The 27,650-nt window shown below is 43.2% G+C and overlaps 1 protein-coding gene across 1 annotated transcript in view; it reads right to left on the bottom strand.

Moving 5' to 3' along the window:
- Positions 1–27,650, bottom strand: part of itga9 (integrin, alpha 9) — a 139,623-nt gene that overhangs the window by 33,447 nt on the left and 78,526 nt on the right. The window contains exons 16-17 of the mRNA XM_036956146.1: positions 5,388–5,540; positions 142–218 (exon numbers count right to left, since the gene is read on the bottom strand). Of these exons, the coding sequence (XP_036812041.1) occupies positions 142–218; positions 5,388–5,540 (230 nt within the window). The remainder of the gene's footprint in view (positions 1–141; positions 219–5,387; positions 5,541–27,650) is intronic.

Consider the following 27,650-nt stretch of genomic DNA (forward strand, 5'->3'; position numbering starts at 1 on the left):
GTACAGCATGACGTCAGTCAGCTTTCATAGAGTGGTGAGCAGTGGCCAGAAAAGAAGAAACACACACCCATCCACACAATATCAACGAAGTGAGTGGCCAAACAGAGGAACAGACTCTGTCTGTCTGTCTGTGTTCTTTACCCAGAAAGCAGCAGTTTCCCATGGAGTCTCAGGTCAGCAGCACAGTCATCAGACAGGCAGTTCTTCTCAAACCATGTCTAGAAGAGGAAACATAACAGAGAGAGGGAGTGAGAGAGATCGAGAGGATATTGAGGGAGTGAGAAAGGGAGTGAGAGAGAGAGAGGCCTCACAGTTCCGGTCTGAACACGCGTACGTACACACACAAACTAGAGGGCAGTGTTGTGTTGTGGTTAATGTGGGATAAATCGACTGACTGGTGAACTGCCATTGCAGCGCCGACGGTCGTGTGTGTGTGTGTGTGTGTGTGTGTGTGTGTGTGTGTGTGTGTGTGTGTGTGCGCGTGTGGCTACAGGATGGCTAGTCTCCAAGAATCACTTGCTTTATATTAACAGATTTAAATAAATAAAAAATTCAGTCTGTCATCCAGAACAGCGCTGTCCATTCGCTTGGTCTGAAGAAACTGAAATACAGTCTGAGCCCCAAATAGAACCCTACTCCTTATGGAGTGCATTGCTTTTGACTACTTTTAAGGGGGGAAAGGGAGCGATTTGGGATGCAGACAGACAGTACAGTGCAGTTGCAGCCCATGAAAGTCCACACAAATAGTTCTGTAAGTATTGAAAGATGCAAAAAGTTGCTAATTCTCCACTTTTTAATGAGCACAAGTGGTGGAAATGGGAGTAGAGGGATGATTATTTAAATGTTGGTAGAGGAGGGTTGGGTGGGGGTAGAGGAGGGGTGGTGGGGTAGAGGAGGGGTGGGGGTAGAGGAGGGGTGGGTGGCGAAGAGGAGGGGTGGGTGGGGTAGAGGAGGGGTGAGTGGGGGTAGAGGAGGGGTGGGTGGGGGTAGAGGAGAGGTGGGTGGGGGTAGAGGAGGGGTGGGTGGGGGTAGAGGAGGGGTGGGTGGGGGTAGAGGAGGGGTGGGTGGGGTAGAGGAGGGGTGGGTGGGGGTAGAGGAGGGTGGGTGGGAGTCGAGGAGGGGTGGGTGGGGTAGAGGAGGGGTGGGTGGGGAAGAGGAGGGGTGGGTCGGGGTAGAGGAGGGGTGGGTGTAGAAGAGGGCTGGGTGGGGGTAGAGGAGGGCGGGTAGGGGTAGAGGAGGGGTGGGTGGGGTAGAGGAGGGGTGGGTGGTGGTAGAGGAGAGCGGGTGGGGTAGAGGAGGGGTGGGGAAAGAGGAGGGTGAGTGGGGGTAGAGGAGGGGTGGTGGGGTAGAGGTGGGTGGGGGTAGAGGAGGGGTGGTGGGGTAGAGGATGGGTGGGTGGGGGTAGAAAAGGGTGGGTGGGGTAGAGGAGGGGTGGGTGGGGGTAGAGGAGGGGTGAGTGGGGTAGAGGAGGGGTGGTTGGTGGTAGAGGAGGGGTGGGTGTAGAGGAGGGCTGGGTGGGGGTAGAGGAGGGCGGATGGGGGTAGAGGAGGGGTGGTGTGGGTAGAGGAGGGCTGGGTGGGGGTAGAGGAGGGCTGGGTGGGGGTAGAGGAGAGATGGTGGGGGTAGAGGAGGGATGGTGGTGTAGAGGAGGGCTGGGTGGGGGTAGAGGAGGTTGGGTGGGGTAGAGGAGGGCGGGTGGGGGTAGAGGAGGGGTGGTGGTGGTAGAGGGGTGGTGGGGGTAGAGGAGGGGTGGTGGGGGTAGAGGAGGGGTGGGTGCTAGAAAAATAAATAAATTCATCAACCTTCCAAATTTCTTTCAAGGAAAGAAAACACAGTGGTAACACCAAGTGGTAACTGAAACCACCTCGTTATAACGATCATTTGAGGTTATTTCTTTGACATTCTTCTGCTGATACAGAGGAAGACATGACTTTGCTTTCAGGTACCAGGGTTAGAGGATGGATTCTTAAAATATCCCTACAACTTAAAGGAAATTAATATACTGTATATTTAAATTAAACTCTGATAGACTCAGTGATTTTTCAGCATTGAAAAGTCTTGGCTCCAACCACTGCCACGCCTCCGCCACTCCCACTACTACCTAAGCTCCATTTTGATCCAGAATAAAACAATGGTATTGGAGTGATTTCGGGGGGTAAATCAGACCTGGACTCAAATTTGGGTCCAGCGACTGTCAATCAAACACCTTAGCTGTTACACCAAAACTCTTAGTAAGGTTGCTAGTTGTTGTCACTACATTATGTTGTGTGTGAGTATTTCAACCTACGTATAGGCAACACAACAACTGTTACCTCATTCAACCTACATATAGGCAACACAACAACTGTTACCTCATTCAACCTACATATAGGCAACACAACAACTGTTACCTCATTCAACCTACATATAGGCAACACAACAACTGTTACCTCATTCAACCTACATATAGGCAACACAACAACTGTTACCTCATTCAACCTACATATAGGCAACACAACAACTGTTACCTCATTCAACCTACATATAGGCAACACAACAACTGTTACCTCATTCAACCTACATATAGGCAACACAACAACTGTTACCTCATTCAACCTACATATAGGCAACACAACAACTGTTACCTCATTCAACCTACATATAGGCAACACAACAACTGTAGCCTGTTATCTCAACAACAGACATATAGGTAGTGGTGTTAAGTACTTAAGTGAAAATACTTGAAAGTACTACTTAAGTCATTTTTGGGGTTATCTGTACTTTACTTTTACTTCACTACATTCCTAAAGAAAATATTTTACTTTTTGCTCCATACATTTTCCCTGACACCCAAAATTACTCGTTACATTTTGAATGCTTAGCAGGACATGAAAATGGTCTAATTCAAACATTTGTGATTTGTTTCAGGAAACTAGGTGGATGTTGCGTGCCATTTGAACTTAAACTTTAAAAAGAAAAAAAATGAAAAAATGTTTTTTGTTTGTTCAAAATGCCTTCTGTAACATGTGAACTTTCATGTGCCTTAATATCAAACTTGTATGCCATCTGTCAATATGAATAAAATCGTTAAACTATGAGCCTTGCTGGTTTAGCCACAGAAAAAGTCAGCAACCTTCCCGCTAGCCATGATTGGCTTAGATAATGAGTGAGTTGGACATGCTGAGAGATGTGTTCGGATTGGTCTGCTATGTAGCATGCTTCTGTTTATTTGAGCTGGTCAGTATGTGTAGGTAACCCTTTCTAACGTGGCTTTTTTAGAAAGATATCACGTAGTAGAGCTGCATAAGTGTTGCTCTCCACTTTCTGGAGGACCAAGTTTTGAAATCAGTGGAAGTAGAGTATGATAGTTAAGGAGATGGAGAAAACACCTGTCTCAGGTTTACATCTTCAAACTAAGGGCAACCTCGGCATCCGTGATAGGGAGAAGCCTACATCCATGTATAACGGTTTAGATAGTCTAGCTAGCAAAATGTTCAGATATTATACGTGTCAGGAAGACATTTAATTTCAAGTTAGTGTACTGTTAACTAGTTAGCGAACATTAGCTGGCTGGCTCGCTAGCCAATGTGACATGCATGATCTGTGTAGTAATATTATACATATCTCAGAGCCATTTGCTTTACTAGTTTAGCATAATGTTAGCTAGCTAACATTGAACCTGGTTGGTTAGCGACCTGCAGATTCATGCAGGGTAATAACGTCATGAGTTGTGATTATGGTCCATTGTTTAGCTAGCTACATATCTTAAAAAAAGACTCCAATATCCAAGTAAATATTTCAATAGAATATTTCAATAGAATGTTCATGATGTCACTGCGACATCTGCTGATAGACGTAGCTGGTAAATTTGTTATGAATATCTACTCTGATTTCAGAGTACTTTCGTCTGAGTACTTCGCACCCACTACACCAAGAACGTTACAAGAACGTTACACATCTGGTTTGCTTAATCTAAGGAATTTGAAAGAATTTAGACTTTTACTGTTGATGCTTAAGTATATTTGAGCAATTACATTTACTTTTGATAGTTAAGTATATAGTTAACTATGTGGTGGCAGGTAGCCTAGTGGTTAGAGCATTGGACTTGTAACCGAAAGATTGTAAGATCGAATCCCTGAGCTGACAAGGTAAAAATCTGTCGTTCTGCACCAGAACAAGGCAGTTAACCCACTGTTCCTAGGCCATCATTGAAAATAAAAATTTGTTCTTAATTGACTTGCCTATTTAAATAAGGGTAAAATATATATATATATATATTTGAAACCAAATACATTAGACATTAACCAAATACATACTACTACTCATGTAGTATTTTACTGGGCAACTTTCACTTTTAATTTAATAATTTTTTGTTAAGGTATCTTTTACTCAAGGTTGACATTTGGGTACTTTTTCCACCACTGCATACTGGCAACACAACTGAAGCCTGTTTCCTCATTCAACGTACATACAGGAACACAACTGAAGCCTGTTTCCTCATTCAACGTACATACATGCAACACAACAACTGAAGCCTGTTTCCTCATTCAACGTACATACAGGCAACACAACTGAAGCCTGTTTCCTCATTCAACGTACATACAGGCAACACAACAACTGAAGCCTGTTTCCTCATTCAACGTACATACAGGCAACACAACAACTGAAGCCTGTTTCCTCATTCAACGTACATACAGGCAACACAACAACTGAAGCCTGTTACCTCATTCAACGTACATACAGGCAACACAACAACTGAAGCCTGTTACCTCATTCAACGTACATACAGGCAACACAACAACTGAAGCCTGTTTCCTCATTCAACGTACATACAGGCAACACAACAACTGAAGCCTGTTTCCTCATTCAACGTACATACAGGCAACACAACAACTGAAGCCTGTTTCCTCATTCAACGTACATACAGGCAACACAACAACTGAAGCCTGTTTCCTCATTCAACGTACATACAGGCAACACAACAACTGAAGCCTGTTTCCTCATTCAACGTACATACAGGCAACACAACAACTGAAGCCTGTTTCCTCATTCAACGTACATACAGGCAACACAACAACTGAAGCCTGTTTCCTCATTCAACGTACATACAGGCAACACAACTGAAGCCTGTTTCCTCATTCAACGTACATACAGGCAACACAACAACTGAAGCCTGTTTCCTCATTCAACGTACATACAGGCAACAACAACTGAAGCCTGTTTCCTCATTCAACGTACATACAGGCAACACAACAACTGAAGCCTGTTTCCTCATTCAACGTACATACAGGCAACACAACAACTGAAGCCTGTTACCTCATTCAACGTACATACAGGAAACACAACAACTGAAGCCTGTTACCTCATTCAACGTACATTCAGGCAACACAACAACTGTAGAATGTTACCTCATTCTTTGCTGCTATCTTGTCTCCTTTCTTCCAGCGTAGTACAGGTGTGAGAGCAGGCAGGTCATTGTCAAGATGTCCATCCACCACATGCTTCCCCAGGGTGTAGGCCACTTCAAAGGTGATGGCTGTGAACACGTCTTTCACGTCCTTCTGCAGAGAGACAGAGAGAAACAAAATGGCTGTTCAAACACAATGTAATCTCGGAATCCAGAACCAAATCTTAAATGCTCTTATGTTACCATCTGAACCTGAGTGGTTTTAAAATAGTTTCCTCCTGCTCTCTAGCAATCTCAACATGGACAGAGCCACCCAAACATCCGGACTGGATCCTAGGTTCAAAAAAACACTTATGCCAACCTGAACTGTTCTGGCTCAGATATTTTCTCCACACATTCTCCTTTTCTGCTTGGATCCAGCAACTGTGGTGGATGCGTAACCAGAGCAGCCCAGTACAGCTCAGCCCAGTACAGCTCAGCCCAGTACAGCTCAGCCCAGTACAGCCCAGTACAGCTCAGCCCAGTACAGCTCAGCCCAGCTCAGCTCAGTACAGCTCAGCCCAGCTCAGCTCAGCTCAGCTCAGTACAGCTCAGCTCAGCCCAGTACAGCTCAGCCCAGCTCAGCTCAGCTCAGCACAGCTCAGCCCAGCTCAGTACAGCTCAGCTCAGCTCAGCTCAGTACAGCTCAGCTCAGCTCAGCTCAGCTCAGTACAGCTCAGCTCAGCCCAGCTCAGCACAGCTCAGCTCAGTACAGCTCAGCTCAGCCCAGTACAGCTCAGCCCAGCTCAGTACAGCTCAGCTCAGCTCAGTACAGCTCAGCTCAGCCCAGTACAGCTCAGCCCAGCCCAGCCCAGCCCAGCTCAGCTCAGCCCAGTACAGCTCAGCCCAGCTCAGCTCAGCTCAGCTCAGCTCAGTAGTGTGAAGAAGGTAAAATGTAATACATTTCATAATAAACACCTGGCATTGCATTGGCCTGTGCTCTACACTATCTTTTTCACTGTGAGGCCACACAACCTGAGAGAACCATAGAGAAAGTGTTCCTTTTGGCACGGGACTTGGAAACAAAAAGCTCCTCAATATGATCAAACCCTACATCCTCATTAGAGAATACTGTTGGAAAGGGGACACGAGAAAATTACATCTTTCTCGCTTTTCTTTCATCTATCTCTCCTGTCCATTACACTTCACTCACTCTGTTCTTTGAAGAGCTAGAGACTCTCTGATGGTGATGGGTTTGGCTCCATCGTCCTGTCTCGTACTACCAACAGACCGGGAAAACTATCACAAGCTGAGGCTTAACAGAAAACAAGTGTTTATCTTTGCCCCATACTAGTGTCTGGCAGCTTGGAGCCAAACCCCTTATGTAAACACAGATGGGTTCACTTTCTTTTTCTTTCCGGTGGGGGGTCTCTCTCTCCATCTCTCTCCATCCGTCTCTCTCTCAATTTCCATTCTTTTATCGCTCCATTTTACACTGTTCGTCAACCCACCCACCCCCATCCTCTTCAGGTCATTTAGGAGGGCTGAAGTTCTGTCTGGTTGGATTAACACATTAGCCCACACATACTGAAACACACACACACTGACATCCTCTGTGGAGAGGTGACTGTCTGCTACCTAGCAACTTGAGAGAGTTATGGCAGGAAAGAGGAACAGTGTTATAATGAGTAGGACATGAATGGACAGAAACAGGCCTGGTTACAGGGCTTATTCCTCCATGGGGAGGGATACAATAATCAACAGAAACAGGCCTGGTTGCAGGGCTTATTCCTCCATGGGGAGGGATACAATAATCAACAGAAACAGGCCTGGTTACAGGGCTTATTCCTCCATGGGGAGGGATACTATAATCAACAGAAACAGGCCTGGTTGCAGGGCTTATTCCTCCATGGGGAGGGATACAATAATCAACAGAAACAGGCCTGGTTACAGGGCTTATTCCTCCATGGGGAGGGATACTATAATCAACAGAAACTGGCCTGGTTGCAGGGCTTATTCCTCCATGGGGAGGGATACAATAATCAACAGAAACAGGCCTGGTTACAGGGCTTATTCCTCCATGGGGAGGGATACTATAATCAACAGAAACAGGCCTGGTTACAGAGCTTATTCCTCCATGGGGAGGGATACAATAATCAACAGAAACAGGCCTGGTTACAGGGCTTATTCCTCCATGGGAGGGATACAATAATCAACAGAAACAGGCCTGGTTACAGGGCTTATTCCTCCATGGGAGGGATACAATAATCAACAGAAACAGGCCTGGTTACAGGGCTTATTCCTCCATGGGGAGGGATACAATAATCAACAGAAACAGGCCTGGTTACAGGGCTTATTCCTCCATGGGAGGGATACAATAATCAACAGAAACAGGCCTGGTTACAGGGCTTATTCCTCCATGGGGAGGGATACAATAATCAACAGAAACAGGCCTGGTTACAGGGCTTATTCCTCCATGGGGAGGGATACAATAATCAACAGAAACAGGCCTGGTTACAGGGCTTATTCCTCCATGGGGAGGGATACAATAATCAACAGAAACAGGCCTGGTTATAGGGCTTATTCCTCCATGGGAGGGATACAATAATCAACAGAAACAGGCCTGGTTACAGGGCTTATTCCTCCATGGGGAGGGATACTATAATCAACAGAAACAGGCCTGGTTACAGGGCTTATTCCTCCATGGGGAGGGATACAATAATCAACAGAAACAGGCCTGGTTATAGGGCTTATTCCTCCATGGGAGGGATACAATAATCAACAGAAACAGGCCTGGTTACAGGGCTTATTCCTCCATGGGGAGGGATACAATAATCAACAGAAACAGGCCTGGTTACAGGGCTTATTCCTCCATGGGGAGGGATACAATAATCAACAGAAACAGGCCTGGTTACAGGGCTTATTCCTCCATGGGGAGGGATACTATAATCAACAGAAACAGGCCTGGTTACAGAGCTTATTCCTCCATGAGAGGGATACAATACTGCAGCCCGTCCCCATGATCGCCATGAGTCAAATTGTAAAATTCACAAAAAGGTTTTGTGAATTATCCTCTTAGTAGTATAGCTTACTTTGTCAAGCTTCTAGTAACGCACAGACAGAAATATACCAAGATATGCAGTCTTCTTACTGTGCTTTATCTGCTTTACTGTTTGTCATTGAATAAGTTTGCTAATTATGTCATTGTACTGTATGATTGAAGTATTTCTTTGTTAAATGTCACATTAAACAGAACACATATATCATTGAATATATACTGAACAAAAATAAAGGCAACATACAACAAACAATATCTAAGATTTTACTAAGTTACAGTTCATATAGGGAAATCATTCCATTTAAATGAATTAAGCCCTAATCTATGGATTTCACAAGACAAATACCTTTTTTAAAAAAGTAGGGGTGTGGAACACAAAACCAGTCAGTATCTGGTGTTACCACCATTTGTCTCATGCAACACAACACATCTCCTTCTCAACTGGAACACGCTGTCGTACACATCAATCCAAAGCATCCCAAACATGCCAACGGGTGAAACGTCTGGTGAGTATGCAGGCCATGGAGGAACTGGGACATTTTCAGCTTCCAGGAATTGTGTACAGATCCTTGCGATACGAGGTGATGGCGGCGGAAACGCTGACATCTGTTCACAACGTTGACATCAGCAAACCGCTCTCCCACACGACGCCATACACGTGGTCTGCGGTTGTGAGGCCGGTTAGACATACTGCCAAATTCTTTAAAACGACTTTGGAGGCAGCTTATGTTAAATTAATATTCAATTCTCTGGCAACAGCTCTGGTGGGCATAACTGCAGTCAGCATGCCAATTGAATGCTCCCTCGAAACTTGAGAAATCTGTGGCATTTTGTTATGTGACAAAACTGCTCATTTTAGAGTGGCCTTTTATTGTCCCCATCACGAGGTGCACCTGTGTAATGATCATGCCGTTTAAATCAACTTCTTGATATTCCACACCTGTCAGGTGGATGGATTATCTTGGTAAAGAAGAAATGCTCACTAAAATGGATGTAAACAAATTTGTGCACAAAATCAGAGAATCCCTGGGATCTTTTATTTTAGCTCATGAAACATTCGACGAACTCTTCACATGTTGTGTTTATATTTTTGTTCAGTGTAATTTGATGGGTTTGGTTCCCAACCTTCCATATACTAAACAATGGGGACGAGCACCTCCCCATCGAGGAGGCTGAAGTGGAGCTTCAAGTTCCTTGGTGTCCAAATCACTAAGGACTTAAAATGGCCCTCATACGTGCATATTCGGGAAGAACCTCCGCCTCAGGAGGTTGAAAAGGTTTGGCCTGGGCTACATCTGAGTTGATCCTTCTATTTTATTTATTTACATTTTTGCACTGTCTCTATGCACCCTCACAGGACTCTACACACTGACAATACAACACACACACGCACACACATTTATACTGACTCTACACTCATGCACCCACTCACATACAATCATCATATACGCTGCTACTACTCTGTTTATCATATATCCTGATGCCACCTTACCCCTGTACATATCTACCCCTCTCACTCCACTGGAACTGGAACTGACCCTGTATGTACTACGGTTACGTACTTCCTCACGTCTTTTTGCTCTACCTTAAGTTATTTTTAGTATTACACTGTTATTGATTACTGCATTATTGGGGTTAGAGTTATTGATTACTGCATTATTGGGGTTAGAGCTTGGAAGAAAGGCATTTCCCTGTACTTGTTCACGTGACATCAGAACTTGAAACACACAGCATGGACGTACACTACCGTTCAAAAGTTTGGGGTCACTAAGAAATGTCCTTGTTTTTGAAAGAAAAGCACTTTTTGTCCATTAAAATAACATCAAATTGATCAGAAATACAGTGTAGACATTGGTAAGGTTGTAGATGAAGAGGTGACTCAGGAATGCTGGCCTACTAGGCAGAGTTGCAAAGAAAAAGCAGTATCTCAGACTGGCCAGTAAAAAGAAAAGATTAAGATGGGCAAAAGAACACAGACACTGGACAGAGGAACTCTGCCTAGTAGGCCAGCATCCCTGAGTCACCTCTTCATCTATAACATTAACAATGTCTACACTGTATTTCTGATCAAAGTGATGTTATTTTAATGGACAATTTTTTTAAACAAGGACATTTCTAAATGACTCCAAACCTTTGAACAGTAGTGTATGCACACGCATAAACACGCATGCAGGCATAAACACGCACGCAGGCATAAACACACACACACACGCGTAAACACGCACGCAGGCATAAAAACGCACGCAGGCATAAACACACACGCATAAACACGCACGCAGGCATAAATACGCACGCAGGCATAAACCCCAGCACGCAGGCATAAACCCCAGCACGCAGGCATAAACACCCAGCACGCAGGCATAAACCGCAGCACGCAGGCATAAACCCCAGCACGCAGGCATAAACCCCAGCACGCAGGCATAAACCCCAGCACGCAGGCATAAACCCCAGCACGCAGGCATAAACACACACACAGGCATAAACCCCAGCACGCAGGCATAAACACACACACAGGCATAAACCCCAGCACGCAGGCATAAACACGCATGCAGGCATAAACCCGCACGCAGGCATAAACCCGCACGCAGGCATAAACCCCAGCACGCAGGCATAAACCCCAGCACGCAGGCATAAACCCCAGCACGCAGGCATAAACACGCACGCAGGCATAAACACGCATGCAGGCATAAACACACACACACGCATAAACACGCACACAGGTCGTGTACTGTTTGAGAGAGGGGCTGGCCTTTCAAATTCCCAGTGGTGTTTAGAGCTAAATGCTTCAAATAGCCCCTGTCCAGTGGCCTCTGAGTGAACCTACCTCCAGGGACCAGTCAGCCACAGGCCAGTGTCCCCACATTCAGCTGCAGCCCAGCACTCCAACACTAAAGGACTTAAATGGAGTTGTTGCAAAACATTCAACACAACTAGTGTTTGTTGTGTGAACTCTTGGAATTCTAAATGCCCTTTAAGTAAGTAGGGAAATAAAGAGTTGTAGTCCCTGGTAGCCATTAGGACCTTCATTAAACAACAACTTAGACTAGTTTAGAGGTCTTTCCACTAGATCTTGTCAAACAGAGACTGTTTTATTGTGGGAGACGGAGACAGAGCCTGGGTCCCAAATGGCACCTTCTTCCTTATACAGTATAGTACACTACTATAAGACCTGGTCAAAAGTAGTGCACTATATAGGGAATAGGGTGCCATTTGGAATGGAACCACTTCCCAAACCCAGAGTCAGGAACAGAACTTTGCCTGGCTGGATTCTGAGAAAGAGCAGCAGGACTCACATCACATCCCCCTTTATATTAGGAAACAGTGGAGGTCATTGGTAAGCCTTCTTTGGCCCAAGCTTTTATCAGGCAGTTATTACTGTTTGCCATACCACCCCACCTCGACCCCTGCCTCCCAAGCCCCCCCCCCCCCCCCCCCCCCCCAGCCCTAGTTCCAGGCTCCTACCTCACCCCGACCCCCCAGCCTCCTACCACAGCCTTTCAAACCCAGCTCCCCAACCCTACATAGTCCACTACTCCAGCCTCCCACCCCAGCTCCAGCTCCCTCCCAGTGCTGCTGTTAACTCCTGTATTTATAGAACACAGGAGTTACTGAGCTCCAACTGAAACTGAGACCTACTGGGCGTTAACAGACTGTTGCCTTTAATTGTGTCAATGGAATGTACCCACACAACAACTGGTCCTTACATACAGGTACCGGTCACAGACACACACTAACACACATACACACCAAGGGCACACACACCGGTCACAGCGCTGCACACACACACACGAGAGACAGCATGGCAACAGGTCACTCTATAATGAAAGGCTGCCATTGTATGAACCAACACTCGTTTGTACTCAGACGCCTCAGGGAGGGTCTGTTTTGTTCAATTGTGCTTTTTCACATCGGACGGAACACAAGCACTGATGGAGAATGAGTTTATGTTCTTGAGAATGAGTTTCTGTTCTATAGAATGAGTTTCTGTTCTTTAGAGTTTATGTTCTTAAGAATGAGTTTCTGTTCTATAGAATGAGTTTCTGTTCTATATAATGAGATTCTGTTCTATATAATGAGATTCTGTTCTATATAATGAGATTCTGTTCTTTAGAGTTTGTTCTTTAGAATTACTTTCTGTTCTATAGAATTAGTTTCTGTTCTATAGAATGAGTTTCTGTTCTTTAGAATGAGTTTCTGTTCTTTAGAATGAGTTTCTGTTCTTAGAATGAGTTTCTGTTCTTAGAATGAGTTTCTGTTCTTAGAATGAGTTTCTGTTCTATAGAATGAGTTTCTGTTCTTTAGAATGAGTTTCTGTTCTTAGAATGAGTTTCTGTTCTTAGAATGAGTTTCTGTTCTTAGAATGAGTTTCTGTTCTTAGAATGAGTTTCTGTTCTTTAGAATGAGTTTCTGTTGTATAGAATGAGTTTCTGTTCTATAGAATCCGTTTCTGTTCTATAGAATCCGTTTCTGTTCTATAGAATCCGTTTCTGTTCTTTAGAACGAGTTTCTGTTCTATAGAATTAGTTTCTGTTCTATAGAATGAGTTTCTGATCTATAGAATGAGTTTCTGTTCTATAGAATGAGTTTCTGTTCTTTAGAACGAGTTTCTGTTCTTTAGAACGAGTTTCTGTTCTATAGAATGAGTTTCTGTTCTATAGAACGAGTTTCTGTTCTTTAGAATGAGTTTCTGTTCTATAGAACGAGTTTCTGTTCTATAGAATGAGTTTCTGATCTATAGAATGAGTTTCTGTTCTATAGAATGAGTTTCTGTTCTATAGAATGAGTTTCTGTTCTATAGAACGAGTTTCTGTTCTTTAGAACGAGTTTCTGTTCTTTAGAACGAGTTTCTGTTCTTTAGAACGAGTTTCTGTTCTATAGAATGAGTTTCTGTTCTATAGAATGAGTTTCTGTTCTATAGAATGAGTTTCTGTTCTATAGAATGAGTTTCTGTTCTATAGAATGAGTTTCTGTTCTTTAGAATGAGTTTCTGATCTATAGAATGAGTTTCTGTTCTTTAGAACGAGTTTCTGTTCTATAGAATGAGTTTCTGTTCTTTAGAATGAGTTTCTGTTCTTTAGAACGAGTTTCTGTTCTATAGAATGAGTTTCTGTTCTATAGAATGAGTTTCTGTTCTTTAGAATGAGTTTCTGTTCTTTAGAACGAGTTTCTGTTCTATAGAATGAGTTTCTGTTCTTTAGAATGAGTTTCTGTTCTATAGAATGAGTTTCTGTTCTATAGAATGAGTTTCTGTTCTTTAGAATGAGTTTCTGTTCTTTAGAACGAGTTTCTGTTCTATAGAATGAGTTTCTGTTCTTTAGAATGAGTTTCTGTTCTATAGAATGAGTTTCTGTTCTATAGAATGAGTTTCTGTTCTTTAGAATGAGTTTCTGTTCTTTAGAACGAGTTTCTGATCTATAGAATGAGTTTCTGTTCTTTAGAATGAGTTTCTGTTCTTTAGAACGAGTTTCTGTTCTATAGAATGAGTTTCTGTTCTATAGAATGAGTTTCTGATCTATAGAATGAGTTTCTGTTCTTTAGAATGAGTTTCTGTTCTATAGAATGAGTTTCTGATCTATAGAATGAGTTTCTGTTCTTTAGAATGAGTTTCTGTTGTATAGAATGAGTTTCTGTTCTATAGAATGAGTTTCTGATCTATAGAATGAGTTTCTGTTCTTTAGAATGAGTTTCTGTTGTATAGAACGAGTTTCTGTTCTATAGAATGAGTTTCTGTTCTATAGAATGAGTTTCTGATCTATAGAATGAGTTTCTGTTCTTTAGAACGAGTTTCTGTTCTTTAGAACATATTATTAGAATAAAAAGTTACGACAGTCATCAAGGAAAGCTTCAACTCATAAATACACAGTCATAAAACAGAGAGAGAGTTTAAAGATAGAGGGGTTCATGTGACATACCGGTTCACGTTTATCCCCAGCAAGAGATTGAAAGGAGGAGAGAGAGCGAGAGAAAGAGACCGTTTGAGTGAGTGAGAGGGAGGGAGGGAGGATACATTGCCAATAAACCAGGGTCCATGTCCCCTAGCTCAACATCAGGCACTACTCTGTGTTTAGTTGTCATTTGGATTTTTGTCACTTAAACTACCTTTCTTCGTCATCTGACAAGTTGATCTACCATCCAGTTGTTTACAATATAGGCCTACTTACAATATATACTGAACAAAAACAAACGCAACATGTAACAATTTCAACTATTTTACTGAGTTACAGTTCATATAAGGAAATCAGTCAATTGAAATAAATTCATTAGGCCCTTATCTATAGAATTCACATGACTGGGCAGGGGCTCCTATAACTATAAACTACTTGTAATTTGACTATGTTTCATGGCATTTCAATCAACCTGGGAGCAATTCTCAGGCAGTATATATAGCTTTATTTTTGTTTTCAGTTTGATAACACTGGACAAAATGACTACTTAGGATACTGACAATTTGCTACTCTTTACTGTAGTTTAAGAATTGTTATACCGGAACTATTTACCCACACAGGCACAGCAGCCTAAGCCCGGGAACTTCTCTCACACACTCACTCACATGCAGTGGTGGATTTAGGTATAGGCGACATGGGCAGCCGCTGAGGGCGGCACGGAGCACCCGCCCCAAAAAATCTGAAAGGTGGCATTTGTGTGATCTGTTTTCTATCGCTCATTTGCACATCACGTCAATGATATCAGGTCACCGTGTGGGACAATTAACCTTGTCGGAGTAGGCACCCTGATTCTAGTTTGTAAACTAGGCAGGCTACTGCCTGCAAAAGTTTCCCACTCAGAAGTACAAGATGGGGAGGGGGGTAGGTTGACCTCACGTCTCCCCACTAGAAGCCCAAGGTAGGGGGAGTGGGGGAATCTATCAAACAGCGCACCTCTAACTTTGTACAGTACTAACGCAATTAGTCAAATCAGTCACACTACGAAATGCTACCAAATAAACCACAATTCATTCATAATACTGTGAGTACATAGTTTCACAGACATATTGTTGGGGGGGGGGCGGGGTTTGCCCAGGGAGCCATACAAGCTAGAACCGCCACTGCTCACATGCATATCTGATCAGCAAGATGGCAGCACCCCAAGCCTCCCCTTCATGTTCTCACTCTCCCTCTCTCCGTCACAGTGGGTGCGGGGAGGATGATGTCAGCCTTTTCAAAGCTCTGATCCTCTCTCGCTCTCTCCCTATCACACACACACACACACACACAACTTCCCTTAAAGCCTTTAAAGGGCAGAGCAAGGGAATTGCATATTTGAGTTGATATATTATTTATTTCTGGCCTACAATTCAGCTCGTTTCTAATGAATAGTAGTAACTGGTTTCAATTCAAATACATCTTTACGAGATGGGTTTCCAGACCAGATTCAACATGCTTAAAATCATGCTTAATGGAGATTCAACATTGAAAGCACTTCATATTCCAGGAGTAGGCTTAATATTGGTTAAAACAAACCTACAAGAACAGCTGGAGAAACTGAAGAAGTAAATATCTCCACGGTGATCTTGTGAATGGGGTTAGTGGAAATAAACTGAGTGATTCATGGGACTCACTCCCTCTGAGGTGCTAAAGAAGATCGACACTATTTGAAATATCTCATGACAAGTATTTCCGTTAACAACTTGCACATATGGGGGACATACGTTAGTTAAGCATCTTATCTGGCTTCGTCTTCCCATTGCCTCCCAGAGGAGTGAGGCAAGAGTCAGACCATTCCTGACCTGGCCCAGGCCAGTCTTAAGTTCTTTACCAGATATCTACCCAGGCCAGACCTGGGTTCAAATACTATTTTGAATATTTTAAGTACTTTCAATATTTCCTTCAGCCTGCCTCAGTATGCCAGATGTGAGGGATTTGCACCTTTTTAACATGTCTATTGGTTCCATCAGCCAGGCAAGCTCAATCAAGCCAAACTAAAGTATTTCAAATGATTTCAAATAGTATTTGAAGCCAGGTCTGCTACAGGTTACTGGTGAGGCTAGGACAGGCTTCAGCTGGTCCCAATCCTCATATGGAACCAATATAATACAGTCCCTAAAGGAAAGGACATGATTGGTGGGGAAGCTTGAAGGGATAATAGTGTGGTAGTGGTGGACGAGAAAGAAGAGAAGGAGATGTTCCTCTTCTCAAAATGAAAGTCTACGAGTGAAGCAGGCTTTTATCATGACTTGCCAATACTGCTAAATGGATTGACAATAATCATACCTTTCAACATCAGCCACCAAACATTTTTTCCTTCCAGATATTAGTTTGAATGTTAAAAGTTATATTAGGCACCATCCCTGACACAGACCCTTACTCTACCCTTCTACTTCAGTAGACTCAGCCAGGAGAGAATAGCTGAGTCTACTCTGGCATGGTGTTAGAAGTAGAGGTGGAAACATTTCTCAGATCACACTCCAGGTTTACGCACCAACTTGAACCCCATAATAATTCACGGATGGGTTCTCATTCTTGATGTATGACTCTGTGTACAGAAGCACTTTGTTTTCACCAAACAAATCATACTGACGAACAACGGATTTTTCACTGGATAGATGTCATGCCAACACACACACTCCTGTCGAAATGCGATGCCATCCCATTTTAGCTGGTATTTCCAGTGCTTATCTTTATAGCTGATAGGTTTAATGTCCATACATGACATTTAGTTATCCTAGTGTACATAATGGCTAATGTTACTGTACATGACAGGTCATCTTTTAAATGATGATAAGAAAACTAACATACTCCATACTCATTGATCAATAGTTCAAATGAAAAGCAATAGTCTCTCTCAAGTTGATATGCACGTTTCTCCTCCTTTCAAACCACTGGGCTTTTGTGTCTGTGATATTTGTTGTGACAACAAGGAGCATTAAAGATAAATATAAGATACGTTCTGACCTCTAGTTGATGTTAAATATCATGGGTGCTGCTGTAACTGTTTTACCATAGCAAGATAAACAAACAAAACTCTGTCCCAAATGGCACCCGATTCCGTACAGTTGTAGGATCTTAATTTGATCACTCTTCTGTTGCTGAGAATTTGCAAACTTGTATTGTATTCAAGGTTTAAAAAGGCTTCCAAAGTTTGTAATTGAATCTTTAAAATGTCAGACTTGATTTGCTTTAACGAAAAATGTATCACCCCCTACAAAAATGTTCCATTAACAATAATCCACATAATCATTCACATTTCCTGTTGCTGCAGTATTATTTTCCTGCTGTAGAAAACTGGATCAAATTAAGATCCTACAAGAAGTGAAATTCTTTTGAGCAGAGCCCTATTGGCCATGGTCAAAAGTACTTGGGTACTAATGGGGTACTATTTGGAACCTATCCTCTGCTTGGACGAAGAAGGGCATTAGAAGGGAACGTTGGAAGTGAGCACTTTAGAGCAGTGTTTCTTAAAGATGGGTTGGGACCCAAAGTGTGCCCTGGACATGTGAGAGGAGGGTCGTGAGTTATGAGAATACATCTACAATCACACACTCGTAGGTAGGATGATTTGGGTCACGGAAGGACGGTCAATGTTTCATTTGGGTCTCGAACCGAAAAGGTTTGAAGAGCAACTTTCATGAAAAAAAAACGTGTTAATTGAAAACCAGATGTTTTAAGCTTAGTTATAGTCAAAAACGTAAATTCTGGTCTTCGTTTTGACAGTTGTTGAAAAGTGATATATTTTAGTTGTAAATGTAGCTCTTTTTGCCCCTAGTGTTTCAACTACCATTGAAATTGTGATGTAGAGGCCCACAGATTTCTAACTCTGAAAAGTGAAAGCATACCTGTGAGAGGGGTCCCCCTGGGAGTAGTTGTAGGTTTGTATACAGTATCAAAGACCAATCTGTGAGTTAATTTGACCATTGGAAAAGGAGCTACTGCGTAAATACTGCAATGCGGGTTGGATTGAATTGAGCCCTTAATTTTCATTTTCAAGGTAATGATTGCACTTTTCTTCCCAACACAATACTGTGATAAATGTGAGTCCACATTTCATATATTTATTTTGCACCCAATGGGGAATTGGAATAGTGGCAATAGGAACTCGGCACCTTACCACTGTGTGTTAACTGTCCAGAACTGTATTTGCTCGCAATGCACATCATTTGATTATCAGAGCGTGCCAGTGGACTTCTGGTAAGTATGCTTTAGTGAGAAAGTGTTGGGATCAGGTGCAACTACATTAACCCACCTCCAAAATGAAAATGTATGAGCAATTCCCCCCACTCACAACTTCTCACCTGAATGCATTGTTTGTATTTTTAAGTGAAGGGGTTGGGCAAAGGCTGAAATTGGGGCTGAGAGTTACCCTTTAAGAACCCCTGCTTTAGAGGAATATAACTTCAACAGCAGGAACATGTACCATCTGTGTGTGTGTGTGTGTGTGTGCGCGTTCAACAGGAAACGTGAACCATCTGTGAAGTTGTCCCAGGAGGCTAGTCCAGCATACAGAACTATCTACCTCCCACTCTTGACACAACAAGACATAACATTCCGTCACAACACACACACAAACGTATGCATGCAAGTACGCGCACAAACTCCATTCGAAATCCGAGCATAGAAAGCCTCCCCCCACAAACATCGCACATCACTAAGTAACCTACCTAACACTACCCTCTCTAAAGCAACGGCCCCTGGGCTCATCACAGCAGTGGTTCCCATTAGGGACTATTGTATGGTTGCGTCCCAAACGGCACCCAATTCCCTAGTGCACTACTTCCGGTCAAAAGCTGTGCACTATGTAGGGAATAGGGTGTCATTTGGGACGCATCCATACAATAGTCCTTAATGGGAACCACTGCTGTGATGAGCCCAGGGGCTGTATGTATCAACCATCTCAGAGTAGGTGTGCTGATCTATGATCAAATAACATTTTATTGGCCACATACACGTGATTAGCAGATGTTATTGTGGGTGTAGCGAAATGCTTGTGCATCTGGCTCCGACAGTGCATTAATATCTAACAAGTAATATCTAACAAATTACACAACATATACCCAATACACACAAATCTAAGTAAAAATGAATTAAGACTATATACACATATGGACGAGCGATGTCAGAGCGGAGCGGACTAAGATACAGTAGAATAGTAAAGAATACAGTATATACATATGAGATGAGAATGCCAGATATGTAAACATTATTAAAGTGACTAGTGTTCCATTCCTTAAAGTGGCCAGTGATTTCAAGTCTGTGTATATAGGGCAGCAGCCTCTAATGTCCTAGTGATGGTTATTTAACAGTCTGATGACCTTGAGATTGAAAAGCAGCTTCTGTCTCTCGGTCCCAGCTTTGATGCACCTATACTGACCTCGCCTTCTGGATAATAGCGGGGTGAACAGGCAGTGGCTCGGGTGGTTGATGTCCTTGATTATCCTTTTGGCCTTCCTGTGACATCGGGTGCTGTAGGTGTCCTGGAGGGCGGGTAGTTTGCCCCCGGTAATGCGTTGGGCAGACCGCAGCACCCTCTGGAGAGCCTTGCGGTTGCGGGTGGTGCCGTTTCCGTACCAGACGGTGATACAGCCCAACAGGATGCTTTCAATTGTGCATCTGTAAAGGTTGTGAGGGTTTTAGGTGACAAGCCAAATTTCTTTAACCTCCTGAGGTTGAAGAGGCTCTGTTGCGCCTTCTTCACCACACTGTCTGTGTGGATGGTCCATTTTAGTTTGTCAGTGATGTTTATGCCAAGGAACTTAAAGCTTTCCACCTTCTCTACTGCGGTCCTGTCGATGTAGATAGCAGAGGGTGCACCCCCCTGTTTCCTGAAGTCCACGATCATATCCTTTGTTTCATTGATGTTGAATGAGAGGTTGTTTTCCAGGCAATAGACTCCGAGAGCCCTCACCTCCTCCCTGTAATCAAATGTACTACCGCTATTGTGTCTGCAAACTTGATGATTGAGTTGGAGGCGTGCTTGGCCACACAGTCATGGGTGAACAGGGAGTACAGGAGGGGGCTGAGCACGCACCCTTTTGGGCTCCAGTGTTGAGGATCAGCGGAGTAGAGATGTTTCCTACCTTCACCACCTGGGGGCGGCCAGTCAGGAAGTCCAGGACCCAGTTGCACAGGAAGGGGTTCAAACCCAAGGCCTCAAGCTTAATTATGAGCTTGGAGGGTTTTGAATGCTGAGCTATGTCAATAAACATAATTCTTACCAAGGCATTCCTCTTGTCCAGATGGGATAGGGCAGTGTGCAGAGTGATGGTGATTGCATCGTCTGTGGATCTATTGGGGTGGTAAGCAAATTGAAGTGAGTCTAGGGTGTCAGGTAAGGTGGAGGTGATATGATCCTTGACTAGTCTCTCAAAGCACTTCATGATGACAGAAGTGAGTGCTACAGGCGGTAGACATTTAGTTCAGTTACCTTTGCCTTCTGGGGTACAGGAACAATGGTGGCCATCTTGAAGCATGTGGAGACAGTAGACTGGGATAGGGAGAGATTGAATATGCCTGTAAACACGCCAGCCAGCTGGTATGCACATGCTCTGAGGACATGGCTAGGAATGCCGTCTGGGCCAGCAGCCTTGCGAGGGTTAACACGTTTAAATGTTTTACTCACGGCGGCCACGGATAAGGAGAGCCCACAGTCCTTGGTTGCAGGCCGCGTCGGTGGCACTGTGTTATCCTCAGAGCGTGTGAAGAATGTGTTTAGCCTGTCCGGAAGCAAGACATCGGTCTCGGCAATTTAGCTGGTTTTCGTTTTGTAGTCCGTGATTGTCTGTAGTCCCTACCACATACGTCTCGTGTCTGATCTGTTGAATTGCGACTCCACTTTATCTCTATACTGATGTTTAGCTTGTTTGATTGCCTTGCAGAGTGAATAACTACACTGTTTATATTCTGCCATATTCCCAGTCAGCTTGCCATGGTTAAATGCAATTGTTTGAGCTTTCAGTTTCACGCAAATGCCACCATCTATCCACGGTTTCTGGTTAGGGTAGGTTTTAATAGTCACAGTGGGTACTACATCTCCCATACACTTCCTTATAAATTCAGTCCCCGCTGTCCATGTAATCATATAAAAAAGGCAAAACAGATCCTAAATCAGAACTCCTTCTGTGGGACGTTTTTCGAATACGGGTCGTGAAGTTCACATGCTCACATACAGTACATGACCTTAATGCTTATGGGCATAAGAGAATAGGAGAGGGAATGGTTTAATTGCTTTCTGAAACAATGGCAGTATGTGTGTGTGTGTGCATGTAAACACAAATTACAGTAAACCTTTATGAGCTCAGCACACATCATGTAAAAGGCATTCAGGACCTGACCCTGAGACAGTTAAAATACAGCTGGGATTCATAAAGACACACATGCACACACACACGCACACACACGCACACGCGCACACGCGCACACGCGCACACACACACACACACACATTTTCTGCTTCAAACACACTAAAACCATCCCTGTTTTTACTATTTGTACATTGTCAACAAATGAAGAGCTTTAGATATTCATCCCAATGTAGATATCTAACTACAAGGTTGTAATGGAAGTGAAAGCATTCAAAACACAGTGAGCCTTGAGAAAAAAAACAACTACAAAGGAATAGCTCAACACAGCTGTACATCTTCACTAACACACAAAACAAACAGTTCCCTAACACTGTAAGCTGCACAGTTTTTTTTAAGTCACTACAGATGTAAAATGTAAATTTGATCACTCTTTTGTTGCTGAGATTTTTCCTGCTCAGAAGGAAATGCATCTTGAGATTTAAAAAGGCTTCTAAGGTTTAACATTTCCACTTTAAAATCTCAAACTCGATTTACGGTAATGACTAATGAATGAACCCCTGCTAAAAGTTACAATTTATTATAATCCACATTTCCTTATGCTGCAGGATTATGTTCCTGCTGTAGCAAATTGGCTCAAATTAGGATTCTACATCTGTACATAACATGCCTGTTTGATGTTTGGAGAAAACTATTTCCTCTTTTATTATGTCATCCACTTTGGGACGACTTCCCATTTTTCACGCTCCTAGCAATTCACCAAGTGTGGATTGAGAGCGCCTTAAAAGACTGAAATAAGAGGGATTTTAGGAACTTTTAAGATGAAACAGAGAGCTTCTTAATTAAAAAGAGAGTTCCACTGCTGCTTCCCCATTCTCAGAGTTCCAGAATCCCTGACAATTCCAGAATTCCCAGTGCCTGCCAATCACCTTGTCCACATATCCCCTGCTCCCTGGCAGGCCTTCCCTGTTACTGGGTCCCACTGCCTTCACAGTGTGGAGTCACCTTAAGGACACACACTAGGCTGAGGCTCTCTAACAAAGCAGAACAACTGTAGCTTCTAGTGCTGCTGAAGAAAATGAGGATTCAGAGCCGTTCCTTTTATGGAAGCAAAATACGCGCATACGTGTGCAAGTTTGTGTGTGTGTGTATGAGGGCTGTGGCCGGCTGAAACATGGCTTCAATCACTTTCTCGGCAGCCACTCTACACAGGAAGTTAATTTGCAGCTAAACCAGAGACGCTGGGGTATCTAATGTTCTGCTTAGAAGAAATACTGTGGCTCCAGTATGAACAAAGTTGGAGGTAGTTTCACCAGCCAATGCTAACTTGACTGGAATTCTATGTTTATCTTTTATTTATTTTTATTTAACTAGGCAAGTCAGTTAAGAACACATTTTTATGTACAATTAACTGCCTTGTTAACCCATGACAGATTGTCAACAGATTGTCAGCTCGGGGATTCGATCTAGCAACCTTACGGTTACTGGCCCAACGCTCTAACCACTAGGCTACCTGCCACCCCTACTTATCTACTAGCATGCTAGCAGATACCCATAGCCCCTAAGTCATTGCGCTAACGCTAGTTAGCATTGGCTTGAGAAACGACCTCAAACGTTGTTCATAGTGGACACAGAGACATAAAAATGGTATCCAGGAGTTCATCGGACTCTGGGGAAGTAGATAGAAATTGCCAAAATATCCCTTAAAGTCTGGGAGGTGCTAGTGTTTATGTTGATCAAAAAACAATTCTTACAATGCACTATTACATTAGAATGCTTTTTATACCTCTAAAACAATAAATGTACTCTAATTCTATATCAACCGTAGCTAATGACGTTCTTTGTTGCTGTTTTTACATGACAACAAGAGTTTGAAGACTTCCTGAAGTTTGAAGACTTCCTGTCTTTGAGAAATTAACTTCCTGTGACATCTTGATAATGATTTACCGAAACATAAACAGGAAGCTTTTGATTTCCACTTGATTGGATTGGACAAATAATCATTTTTACAGACCAAAGCACTCTGGGAAAAACACAAATATTATTTAGAATTACAGTACATACTGTACGACTGTAACAAATCTGAAATGAACTCCTGCACCTTTTCTTAACCTAATTGTCAGGTGTGCGGCACATTATTCATTCATGTGACCTTGAAAGAACTTCTGCTATCATATCAAAGAGAATACCAAATAGGTGTGGATAGGGATAAGCAGACATGTTGGGTATTATGTAGTTTTATCATGTAGCAAGCCCCTGTCATCCCTGTCTCTATTTGAGACATCCTGATAACTAACTGGGGAGAGCTCCAGATGTTTCCTGTAGCTGATTTGGTCACAAACCCTGCTAGGGACACTTTTACTGCGACATTCATTGTTATTCTTGGATCCATTGTGGTGGGACATTTGTACAACAGTCAGTTAGCACTGTGTTCTGATCATAGATCAACATGAATGCTTCAAATCCTCTGGATGGTGCCAGGTTACTGACTGTAGTGCACTTCAGACCTGGGTTCAAATACTAATTGAAATCTTTCAAATACTTTGACCCTTTGCTTAAGCATGCCTAGAGTGCCAGGTCGGCACATTTCTTCAGGCACAATTGAACACAGCTAAAGTATTTAAAATAATCTAAAATAGTATTTTAACCCAGTTCTGCTGTGAAGAAGTGCACACAAAATAAATCTCTGATGTGTTCAATTTTGTATTATTTTTTTCTCACTGAGGCCAGGATGTGTATACATGTACAGGAATCCCAGTATTGACATGGGGCTGTGATGGCAGGAGTATACGCTTCCAGCAACAACCAGGGCGAGTAGCCAGGTTAGATAAGAAGTAGTGCCGGGGTTGGGACCAAGGGTCGAGGCTGTGTGTGTGTGTGTGTGTGTGTGTGTGTGTGTGTGAGGCTGAGCCTTTCAGGGGCCCTATGGTAAACACATTGAGTTACAATCAGTGACTGTTATAACACACTTGTGTGCACATACACACGCACACACACCCACCCACAAAACCACACACACAGTGAGTTATAATCACACTGTTATCAGATTACACCATAGTGCCCTCAAAACTCATCAATAAACTAAGGACCCTGGGACTAAACACCTCCCTTTGCAACTGGATCCTGGACTTCCTGACGGGCCGCCCCCCAGGTGGTGAGGGTAGGGAACAACACATCCGCCACGCTGGTCCTCGAACACGGGGCCCCTCAGGGGTGCATGCTCAGTCCCCTCCTGCACTCACTGTTCACTCATGACTGCATGGCCAGGCACGACTCCAACAAAATCATGAAGTTTGCCGATGACACAACAGTGGTAGGCCTGATCACCTACAACGATGAGACAGCCTATAGGGAGGAGGTCAGAGACCTGGTTGTGTGGTGCCAGGACAACAACCTCTCCCTCAATGTGATCAAGACAAAGGAGATGATTGTGGACTACAGGAAAAGGAGGACCGAGCATACCCCCATTCTCATCGATGGGGCTGTAGTGGAGCAGGTTGAGAGCTTCAAGTTCCTTGGTTGTCCACATCAAAACAAACTATCATGGTCCAAACACACTAAGACAGTCGTGAAGAGGGCACGACAAAGACTATTCCCCCTCAGGAGACTGAAAAGATTTGGCATGGGTCCTCAGATCCTCAAAAGGTTATACAACTGCACCATTGAGAGCATCCTGATTGGTTGCATCACTGCCTGGTATGGCAACTGCTCGGCCTCCGACTGCAAGGCACTACAGAAGGTAGTGCGTACGGCTTCCTGTTATCCAGGACCTCTATACCAGGCGGTGTCAGAGGAAGGCCCTAAAAATTGTCAAAGACTACAGCCACCCTAGTCAGAGACTGTTCTCTCTGCTACTGCACGGTAAGACGTTCCCGGAGCGCCAAGTCTAGGTCCAAAAGGCTTCTTAACAGCTTCTACCCCCAAGCCATAAGACTCCTGAACAGCTAATCAAAGGGCTAACCAAACCCCTCTTTTACGCTGCTGCTAATCTCTGTTTATAATCTATGCATAGTCACTAACTCTACCTACATGTACACATTACCTTAATTACCGAAAACTAACCCCTGCCTTTGCACATTGACTCTGTATAGCCTCTGTATAGCCTTGCTTGTTATTTTACTGCTGCTGTTTAATTATTTGTAACTTTTATTTTCTATTTTTTACTTAACATTCATTTTTTTATTAACTTCTTAAAGCATTGTTGGTTAAACCTCTCTGGGATATGTCAAAAGCCAGGGAAAATACAGAGCGCCATATTCAAAATAATTACTCTAAAAATCTAACTTTCATAAAATCACACATGCAAGATAGCAAATTAAAGCTACACTTGTTGTGAATCCAGCCAACATGTCAGATTTCAAAAAGGCTTTTCGGCGAAAGCAAACGAGGCTATTATCTGAGGATAGCACCTCCGTAAACAAAGAGAGAAAAGCATATTTCAACCCTGCAGGCGCGACACAAAACGCAGAAATATAAATATAATTCATGCCTTACCTTTGACGAGCTTCTTTTGTTGGCACTCCAATATGTCCCATAAACATCACAAATGGTCCTTTTGTTCGATTAATTCCGTCGATATATATCCAAAATGTCCATTTATTTGGCGCGTTTGATCCAGAAAAACACAGTTTCCAACTTGCGCAACATGACTACAAAATATCTCAAACGTTACCTGTAAACTTTGCCAAAACATTTCAAACTACTTTTGTAAGACAACTTTAGGTATGTTTTAACGTAAATAATCAATAAAATTGAAGACGGGATGATCTGTGTTCAATACAGGAGGAAAACAAACCATAACTAGCTTTCTGGTCACGCGCCTCTATCTAACAGTACACCTCAAGTGACCCTCGTTCAAGATGGCCGTACTTCTTCATTACACAAAGGAAAAACCTCAACCAATTTCTAAAGACTGTGGACATCCAGTGGAAAGGATAGGAACTGCAAGAAGGTCCCTTAGAAATCTGGGTTCCCAATGAAAATGAGTTGAAAAGAGAGTGACCTCAAAAAAGAAAAAAAATCTGAATGGTTTGTCCTCTGGGTTTCGCCTGCTAAATAAGTTCTGTTGTACTTACAGACATGATTCAAACAGTTTTAGTAACTTCAGAGTGTTTTCTATCCAAATCCAAATATGCATATCTTATCTTCTGGGGATAAGTAGCAGGCAGTTGAATTTGGGCATGCATTTCATCCGGACGTGAAAATACTGCCCCCTGTCACCAAGAAGTTAATTAAGGGCTTGTAAGTAAGCATTTCACTGTAAGGCCGGCTGTATCCACCACATGTGACAAATACATGTGATTTGATTTGATTGATTTGATAACACACATCTGATCCTGTCCTGGCTTGGGGAAAGCCTGTATCACAACCGGCCGTGATTGGGAGTCCCATAAGGCGGCGCACAGTTGGCCCAGCATCGTCCAGCTTTGGCCGGTGTAGGCCGTCATTGTACAGTAAATAATAATTTGTTCTTAACTGACTTACCTAGTTAAATAAAGGTTAAGTAAAAAAATATTTTAAAAAAAGGATGAGGCCCAATGTAAAACATTCAGCACCTCTGTGGCCATCTGTTTACCATAACCATTTGTTCAGAAACTATAGGCTATCCTCCATTCTAGTAATGTTTTAATGGCCAGAACTCTAATCACAGCCTGTCATCAGAGAACACACATCTGATCCTGCCCCTTTGTGATCTCATGTTGTCCATAGTATCAATATATATATATTTTTTATCCTTTATTTAACTAGGCAAGTCAGTTAAGAACAAATTCTTATTTTACAATGAATTCCTACCCCGGCCAAACCCACCCCTAACCAATGGGACTCCCGATCACGGCCGGTTGTGATACAGCCCGGGATTGAACCAGGGTCTGTAGTGACGCCTCTGGCAGTGCCTTAGACCGCTGCGCCACTCGGGAGCCTATCAACTAACCTACGTTTTCTGATGGAGGACATTGACGTAGATAATAAACAATGTTCTATATCTATGGCCATCG

This window comes from Oncorhynchus mykiss, chromosome 20, assembly GCF_013265735.2.
Source record: "Oncorhynchus mykiss isolate Arlee chromosome 20, USDA_OmykA_1.1, whole genome shotgun sequence".
NCBI classification, from domain to species: domain Eukaryota; kingdom Metazoa; phylum Chordata; class Actinopteri; order Salmoniformes; family Salmonidae; genus Oncorhynchus; species Oncorhynchus mykiss.